Source organism: Monodon monoceros, unplaced genomic scaffold (genome assembly GCF_005190385.1).
Source record: "Monodon monoceros isolate NGI ecotype Baffin Bay Population unplaced genomic scaffold, NGI_Narwhal_1 Super_Scaffold_18, whole genome shotgun sequence".
NCBI lineage: Eukaryota > Metazoa > Chordata > Mammalia > Artiodactyla > Monodontidae > Monodon > Monodon monoceros.
In genome coordinates, this window is record NW_021703774.1 from 122,624,061 (window position 1) to 122,633,639 (window position 9,579).

General features: G+C 45.0%; 1 protein-coding gene across 1 annotated transcript in view; it reads left to right on the plus strand.

Annotated features, from left to right (window-relative positions):
* Window positions 1–8,650, plus strand: part of WLS (Wnt ligand secretion mediator) — a 105,691-nt gene extending 97,041 nt beyond the window's left edge. The window contains exon 12 of the mRNA XM_029230625.1: window positions 7,582–8,650. Within this exon, the coding sequence (XP_029086458.1) occupies window positions 7,582–7,691 (110 nt within the window). The 3' untranslated portion in view covers window positions 7,692–8,650. The remainder of the gene's footprint in view (window positions 1–7,581) is intronic.
* Window positions 8,651–9,579: the final 929 nt, after the last annotated feature.

The following is a 9,579-nucleotide window of genomic DNA, read 5'->3' on the forward strand; positions in this document are numbered from 1 at the left end:
TCAGTAGGTTTCCCGGACTCAAGTGGGTGGGGCCAACTCCCTCTGCTCCTCTCCCGCTCCTCCCGGTCCTGGAGGCCCCCTCCTGCGTGCCTCTCCTGATCTCCTCCCCGTCTCCCTCCTATGCCCCCAGGACCCACGCAGCCTGTAGTGGGCCTCTGAGGGCATACGACCTGGCCCGAGAATCAGGCAGACTTCTCTGGACGATTGGGCAGGTGATGTGCTGGGCGTGCTCCCCCTGATCCAAGCCTCCAAGGGTGAACCCCTTCCCCCTCTCAGCCACCCCTCAAGGGCACCGGTCCTGTCTGGCCTCCACTTCTCCTACCTCCTCAGTCCCCCCACGTCCTACCAGTTCGCTTGGGCGTTCCTCCTGTCACTTTGGGCTTCGAGGTACCCCACCAGCATCCTGCCGGTGCCCACGTTGTGGGGAGATGCAAACTCCTCATCTTCCCACACTGCCCTACAGTGTATTTTTAAATTCTCCGACTCCCTGGATGGCATTCCTCCTCCTTCCTCAGCCTTCCCATGCTCCTTTTCCTTTCTTGTGGAAAGTTTTTATTTTTAAATGGCTTGGACGCCCTCCCCACTCTAGCTTGTAAGGTCCAGAGCCAAGAATTTGGATCTCTTGCTATGGAGAATGAATCCTAGGTATGTGGCTCTTCTTGCCTTCGTGAGATGGATCCTGAGTGGAGCTCTGGAGAAAGCTCATTTCCAGGAACTTGGCAAGCAGTTTCTGATGCAGCAGAGGCCAGAGGGGCTAAGGAAAGAGAAAGGACCATTGAGAAGTGCTGTTTTGTTTGGGAGATGGAGAGAGATGCTGAGAAATGTGTGTGCAGGACAACTCCAGCCAGGGTGTCCAAGCGAGAATGTTTTCATGATGTTGTCAGTGGCTGATTGGTGCCGCAGGGGTGTGGTACTCCAGGTTCCTAACTGTCGGTGGATCCACCATAGCTGCAGTGTTGGTATAAACACATTCAAATCAGTCTATATATATATGGTCATAAAATTAATTTACGTCCATGTTTACTAAACGATTACCCTTAGTTCTGTAAACCATAGAGATCCCAATTCTCAGATTCTTATATCAGAAGAACAGGAATGTTTGTGAATGCTTGTAATCTGTATTTTGATTGAGGATCATGCAGTGGATTTTGAAAGGCTTTATTTAGACTATGTGTGTACTTAATATACGTTAATTAATAAAACTGAATAGTTTTTAATGTGTTAAAAATATATATAATGAGGGCTTCCCTGGTGGCGCAGTGGTTGAGAGTCCGCCTGCCGATGCAGGGGACGCGGGTTTGTGCCCCAGTCCGGGAAGATCCCACATGCCGCGGAGCGGCTGGGCCCGTGAGCCATGGCCGCTGAGCCTGTGCATCCGGAGCCTGTGCTCCGCAACGGGAGAGGCCACAACAGTGAGAGGCCCGCGTACCGCAAAAAAAATACATAAATAAAAGTAAAAAATATATATATATACACATATATATATATATATAATGAGACTATCAATGTATACATATGTATCTGTTTACATATAGTCATCTTATGTGTATATATGTATATATGTGTATACATATATATAGATATACATATACTTTTTTTTCTTTAATTTAGCAAAGATACTTTAGACCTTCTCTTTCAAGGACCATTCACATTTTCTGCCGTGCTCCTGATGCCTTTTCATTAAAGCTTTTCCTTTTACCTGTTTCCATAATCAATCTGCGAATCATTCTGGATGTCTTCCCAGGCAGAAACAGACTGCAACACAGGCTGATGTTAACCCTCAGCCCGGAGCAAAGGCTTCATCTCTCAGGGGTACACCATTGATGCCCTGCACACAGGACACACTGTCCAGATCCCCTCAAGTCACCAGTTCATGTAGGGAAAAAAAGTTGGAGTTGCTTATGAAGTCAGTTCTTGATACTAGCTTTCATTTTTGTGTTATTTCGTTTATAAAATTCTTATCAGAAGGTTTTAGAAAAAAAGTGAGAAATGGTATTCCTGACTAGATGACTATGACAGAGGGAACGGGAGACACTCTAAGTGCCAACAGTTTCCTTTCTATTTCTATTCCCACTAAATGTCTTCTGTCTGACACATTCTTTCTGCTGGAAGCCACAGCAGCAACCCCAGGCCCTGTGTCTTGGTAGCTACCGTTCAGTGTCAGTTTTGCTTCTGGAGGCTTCTGAGATCTCCTGCTGCTTGTTTCACAGGAAAGGTGGCTTAGGCTTTTGTTGCCTCAGTAAATGTTTGGTTTGAGTCATGAGGCTTTGACAGTGGCTGCCTTTTGTTGCGATCTTTCCCCTGCTTGTGTGTTAAGTGACACGCACCTACCCATGGCCAGGCTGGCTTCCCCTTGATGCCTGTGAGCAGCGATGGAATCGGTCTTCCCTCCAGGGCTGGTCTCAGATTCTGAAGTGGGTCTTGATAGCCTGTCTCTTCACATGGTCTTCCCTCTGTGCATGTCTGTATCCTCATCTTTTTTTTTCTCAGAAGGAGAAATTATGGTTATATTGGATTAGGGTTCACCCTAATGACTTCATTTTAACTTAATCACCTCTTTAAAGACCCTGTGTCCAAATATAGTCACATTCTGAGGTACTGGGAATTAGGACTTCAACAAATGGATTGGCGGGGAGGTACAATTCAAACTACCATGCTAAGATTTCATGCAAAATGTCTAGGATTTATTGTTCCCCTCCTTAGAGGTGCCTGGCACTGAGTGTCTGGAGGCACCTTGGAGGTAGATGGGAAACGGCTCACTTCAAGCCTGGTATAAACCAACTTGATCGTTGAAAGGGATTGAGAGATCCCTGAACCCTTCCTACCAAGGCCACTCTGCCTTATCCCCCAGAAGGGATCACAAAGGCTGAGTCATCTCAAAGCACACCTGTTTTTTTTTTTTTTTTTTTTGCGGTACGCGGGCCTCTCACTGCTGCGGCCCCTCCTGTTGCGGAGCGCAGGCTCAGTGGCCATGGCTCACGGGCCCAGCCGCTCCGTGGCATGTGGGATCCTCCCGGACCGGGGCACGAGCCGGTGTCCCCTGCATCGGCAGGCGGACTCTCAACCACTGCGCCACCAGGCAAGCCCAGCACACCTGTTTTCTAGCTGAGTGTTTGTCCCTAAACCCCAGTGGGGAATTCCAGTGCTGGGGTGCTGGACTAGATAGAACCGTGTAGAGCAGAGCAGGGAGGAGCTGGACCGGCCCATGTGAGGAAGTATTGGTGGGTGATTTTAATGATCACTTACTACATAGCAGATACTGTGCTGGTGATTTACATTCTTTAAAAATTTTTTTTTTTATTTTTAAAGATTTAGAAAACCCACCATCCAGTATTTTGTTAACACCCAAAATGTAGAAAGGATATAATTGTAAACAACAGTCTTTGGCATGGAAATAATTTAGCTTTACTAACAATACACTCTCCTTGATTTTCTCATTTTTCCATGAACCAGAGACATCATTACAGAGAGTTATCATTTGAGCTTAGCGTTGAAGGTGAAAATGGGAAGAGGTTTGTTGTGGGACTGGAAGAAATTCCACAGAAAAGTAAGGAGTGTTATAGAAAGAACATAAACTTTGGAGGTAGACACAGATGGTTTGGAATCCTGGCTCCAATATATACTGTGTATGACCTCAAGAAATAAATATAAACTCATAGTATGAGAGCTTTCTGGCTTCCACATCTGGGTAATGAGGTATTAATTTGCCTTAGTGGTTGTGAGGACAGAATTAGGTAGCCCTTATTAATATTAGAAGAATGTGGATCTCTCCCAAATTCTGTGAAACAACCTTGGAATTAAATTAGAAGTTTCCCTTCTTTGACTAAAGTAGCCACATTTACACAAATAATTGTCATTAAAATGCTGCCAGTCTTAGGAAGCTGTGCTCATCATTATATCATTAGAGTGCAGTTTATGTAGCTTTCTGCATCCCCGGTATGCATCCCAGCAGTTAAAATCAAGCGGCAGCTGCATGTCTGTGGATGTAGTACCATAGCTGTGGATCTATTGATAGTCCTTTGAGATTAAATCCCATGGCAGAGATTGGTCTCATTTCACAATGGTTAGAAAGAAGGCTTCATCATTTTTTTTTTTTTTTTTTTTTTTGCGGTACGTGGGCCTCTCACTGTTGTGGCCTCTCCCATTGCGGAGCACAGGCTCCGGACGGGCAGGCTCAGCGGCCATGGCTCACGGGCCCAGCCGCTCCGCGGCATGTGGGATCTTCCCAGACCGGGGCACGAACCCGCGTCCCCTGCATCGGCAGGCGGACTCCCAACCACTGCGCCACCAGGGAAGCCCAAGGCTTCATCTTATTGTTAATTAGCTGAGATGAACTGACATCATAACTAGGAAGAGAGACTTACTGCAAACTGAAGAATTCTTTTCCTTTCATAATTTATTCTTTTCCATTTATTCTGCTCCTACCCCCTAATAAGAAACATATCACATTTTCAGAAGGGTTTGTTTTGTTTTGTTTTGTTTTGTTGTCTTGGAAGGGAAGAGACTTTGAACATGTTTGTGCACCAAGCAGCAGAAGCTGAGAGAGGGAGGGTAGCAGGTGGAGTGAGACCTTGGCAGAAGAGGAAGTTTGTGGAGTTTGGAGACAAATGGCGGGATCCCTACTCCTGCTATGTCACTGTCATTTTCCCATCCGTTCCCTAAGGGGGAAATGTTGGTCTTCAAGGTACAATGAAACCACACATGAATCATGGATTTTCCTAGCCAGAGTCCCATTGATCCAGGTCCTCATTCCGGCTCTGCTGGGAGCAAGCCTGGTCACATTAGAGAAATTCATTGCCTATTTGAGCCTTGGTGTCTTCACATCTTATTAGGAAATACAGGGCGCGCTAAGCCCCTAAAAGTGCATATGGTAAATACTCATAAGTAATAGCTCTCCTTACTATCAGTGCACTGATGTTGTGTGCTATAAACTTCCTTTCATCAGATGCAAATGCAAAATTAATATGCTGAACAATTCATCCAAATTACTGTATGTATATATGTATATATCTATGACAGTAACGTATTGTATGTGGATTTGTACTTCACCGGCAGTCTCAATGGGTGTTGGAAACTTGAATATTTACATAGAGTCAGCATAACCTAAGGTTGAGGAGCCTCATTGCTCCGGTTTCAACCCCACATCACTATTTTTTGTCGTTGTTGTTGTTGCGGTACGCGGGCCTCTCACTGTTGTGGGCTCTCCTGTTGCTGAGCACAGGCTCCGGACGCACAGGCCCAGCGGCCATGACTCACGGACCCAGCCGCTCCGCGGCATGTGGGATCTTCCCGGACCGGGGCACGAACCCGTGTCCCCTGCATCAGCAGGTGGACTTTCAACCACTGCGCCACCAGGGAAGCCCCCCACATCACTATTTATCAACTTGGGTCTTGGGATAGTTACTTGACCTCTCTGTGCCTCAGTTTCTTCTTCAAAAGAATGGAAATGATGAAATGGTACCTCTCTCAAAGGGTTGGTAATGAGTATTAAATGCATAAATATTTGTAAAGTGTTTAGAATGGAGTCAGACATAGGACAAGCACTATAACATAGGTACCTGTTAAAATTAAAAAGCCCAAGTAATTTTGGCTGTTTTTTCACGTGATGTGATCTGTAACGGTCATACACATTTTCCAGGACCTGCTAATTGGAATCACATTTTACGCTTAAATAATTGGTGCCTTCGTTTCAAAACCTGAGTAGAATTACAATCTAGTATCTATTTCTACGAAGTCTTCAGTGAAGGGGATTCCTTAGGTAAACACTTGGAGGTACTGATGGGTCTCCTGGGGTGCTCAGAACTCTCTTTGAAATTTTGATGACTCTCAGATCATGAAATTGGCTTTGAAGTTTTGGTTGGCTCACCCAGATATGCAAATCCAGAACTAGCTTTGACCAAGAAATTTGAGGCTTAAGCCCTTTCTTGACTGAGGAGTGGACTAGAAGTTGCAGCAGTGAGAATGTAAGTTAGTGACCTGGGAAAACTTGCTCATTGTATAATTAATGGTTCCATGTGGCCCCAGGCAGCTCTGTGTAAAGCCTTTAAGCAGCCTTTCCACTCTGTTGGTGCATGCCAAGTGCCGTACCATTGGAGTCTGGGCTGATACCCCTTTGGTACCTGCTCTGCCCTCTGTCCTTGGATTGGACACTTGCTAGAAGAGCCCCAAAATGCTATTAACAGTTTCTGCAACAGCTAATGACCCTGCTTCTGGGACTAAAGATTCTTCTGGGTAGAGAACTGCAATTCCAGCATTTCATAAGAGTGATTTAGCTGCACAGCTGCTGAGGGTCTACAGTGAAAAATGAATACCCCGTGGCACACATGAAGGGCACCAGCCAAGCAGCCTGCAGGGTGACCCCTAGGGTCCTAAGGCCATCAGATTAATGGATGCCCAGCAATTCCTAAACTAGTGACAAGATATTAGTTGGGCCAGCGCTTTCTTCTAAGTAGTAGTATGGAATCCCAATTGAAAACAGCGCTTGTGTGTTTAATTCCATGCTTTGAAGTAGGAAAAATTTCAATTCCAGAAACTATGAAATCATATGTGTACAATGTAAGTAAAAAAAAAATCCCAGACATAACCTTAACCTTTTGTTCTCCAGCATATCTCTCTGCAAATATGCCTGTACATGTGCACCCCACATACAGTCTAACTGAGAACCACTGGGTCTTGGTGTTTTTCGTTTTCCCTTTGCCAACTATATATTCACTTGATGGTCTTACGGCAGGTAGCAGACTCTAAGAGTTTAACACAGAAACTTATTTTTCTCCTGCTAGTTGAGAAGAGGCCACATTATTCCATTGTAGCAGAGGAATACCTTTGTCCACTGGTGATGACTCCAGAACACTGGTGTTGTGTAGAATCCCGGGGGCAACAGAAAATTCAGAGCACATTTCTTATGTTTTTTTCCTGGAGGAGAAAACCCCTAATTATTCCTAAAGGCATTACATGTAGTGCCCTGTCCAATCTGTTGGTAAATATAGGCAGGTCGTCTTTACCTTCACATGGCCGTAGCTGCTTTGTAAATTATTCACAGCGAATGTGTACGTGATTTTGGAGTCAGACCTACCTTCCTTGGCCTAGTTCCCGGCTCCATCGTGTGTCTGCTCCTCTTCCTGACCCCCCTCCCAGCTTCCTCACCTGTAAAGCTGGCAAGACCAGAGTTTCTGCCTCGGAGGGCTCTCGTGAGGATTAAATACGGCAAAAACCGCATGGTCGTGTCAATAGACGCAGAAGACGCATTTGACAAATTTCAACCATCACGTATAAAGCATCAAGAATAGCGTCAGGCACAAAGTAAGCTCTATTAAATGTTAATAATATTACGAATAACGTAGGCAGTAAGCTGACCCATCTATCCTTAAAATGTCTTCTCTGGGAGATGGAAATGCTAAGAAATCACTGGCAAGTCTGAGTGCAAAGGGTGGGAGTCAGCCCAAGTTTTAGGTGTCTGTGCCCTGGTTTTTTCTCTAAGCTCAGAATGTGAAAGAGCTCTGGTGTTGGGCGGTTGTTACTGAGATGAATCCCAGCTTTCTCCTTCCTCCTTGATCACATCTAACATCAAAAACCCTGTTTCAGGCGATCTGGGTGTCCACAGTGGGGAAGAACTCCAGCTCACCACCACTATCACCCACGTGGACGGACCCACCGAGATCTACAAGTTGACCCGCAAGGAGGCCCAGGAGTAGGAGGCTGCAGCACCCGGCTGGGACTGTCCCCCACGCCCCAGCCCCGCTAACTAGAGTGGGGAGCGTGCCAGAGAGCTCCACGTGCAAATGAATGCTCTGTCTCTTAGCTGTGGTTTACTTGGACCAGCAGCGTGGATGTTCGTCAGCTTGCCTTCTGATGGTAACTCTTGGAGGAAGATTCCTGCAGCCACTAATGCATTGTGTATGATAACAAACCCTCTGGTACGACACATGTTCTGTGATCATTGTTAATTAGTGACATAATAACAGCTGTAGCAGGTGGTTAGTCAACCTCATGTGTTGGGGGTGCACTCCTTGGGGGATGGTTTGGGCCAGATGGGGTCTATATGGAGTGGAATATTTGATTCTTTTTTTTCCTGTTTTAGATTCTAGGATAGAGTTTAACATTCTTTGCTGTCCGAGATGGGCTGGTGTCATAGTCTTCTTAGTCCGTGACCACTTTTTTTTTTCCCTATTTATATCACCAAGTAGCCTATCGAGTTAATATTTAAGTTGTCAATAGATACGTGCCCTTATTTTTTACGGCATAATATAAAATAACTGAATTTCATGAGAAGGTCTGTTACACCAGGGGCATTTCAGCTTTGAAACCAAATCTGTATATCCAATTCTAACCAGTCCGTTGGATGTGGGTTTTAAAAAATGTTTGCTAAACTACCCAAGTAGGATTTATTGTATTAAATGGCCTCTGGGTCTGAAAAGCTTTTTTAACCTCTTGCTTAAAATGTGTTTTCTTTTGATAAGATGCTTCAAACAGCCTCCGAAAGTGTAGATCCGATCATTTAAATAAACCTGTATGTATATGCATATATGTATATGCACACCTCGTCCTCATGCTCAGCCAGAACACGTGCATGCAGATTCTTTTCCGTGTTGCGTCTATGAGGTAGGGGGAAACAGCTCTATGAAAAATTAAAATATTTTGCCATCAAATCAAAGTGTTTGGGGGTGGTATATATTTCTGGAAATAGGGTAACATTTTCTGCACTGGATGGTTAACCTACCTAGGCTGGCATGTGTGACAGAAAGGGTCGTGGGCGGGGGGAAATGTACATGATTTAGAAGTAAATTATGACCCTCCTACCTATGCCCACTTCCCCAAATAGCCTGTTTCATTGTATTTAACTCTGCCATTGGAGAGACAGCATGGTACAGCAGAGAGAAAGAATACTGGATCTGAGATTAGAAGGCAGAGTTTCCTAGCAGAGGCCCAACATTTATTACATAGCATGACCTTGTTGAAGCCACCTGACCTGGCTGTTCCCTCACCTACAAACTGGCATTCATAAACTTTAACTGCTTCACGGGGTGGCAGTGCAAATTAAGTCAGTTAATGTGTATGGAAATGCATTTTAAACTCTGAAGCTGTGTAACTATGTTCTTTCTGGATTTTAAAGACAATTTCGTGAGTGTCCTGTTTTTCAGGCATTGATGCCTGGAGGTTTGGGGCACAATCCATTTAATTCACCTACTCGGCACTCCTTCTCCATCCTTTCTTTTCCCTGATTTTGGCTAAAACCATGGTATACAGTGACGGGAGGAATTACTTTGGCTTTGGCTTTTCTCTCAGGCCTTTTCCTGTCCTGGTAAACATTTGATGGTGTTTAATCCAATGCACTCAACATCCACTTCTGATCGACCACTGTGGTGCCAGGAATTAAATGTAGCCCATGCTTCACAGTCTGGAAGGGAAGATGAACTTAAAACACGACAAGTAATCTCCTGCCCCAGAGGATGGATGAGAGTTTCTCCTAAGGAGATGTGGAAAGGGCCTGAGATAGACCTTAAAGAAGAAGAAGTAAGATTTTACGAGGGCTGAAGGACAAAGGGAACAACAGTAAAAAATCATAGAGGAAGTGAAGAACAG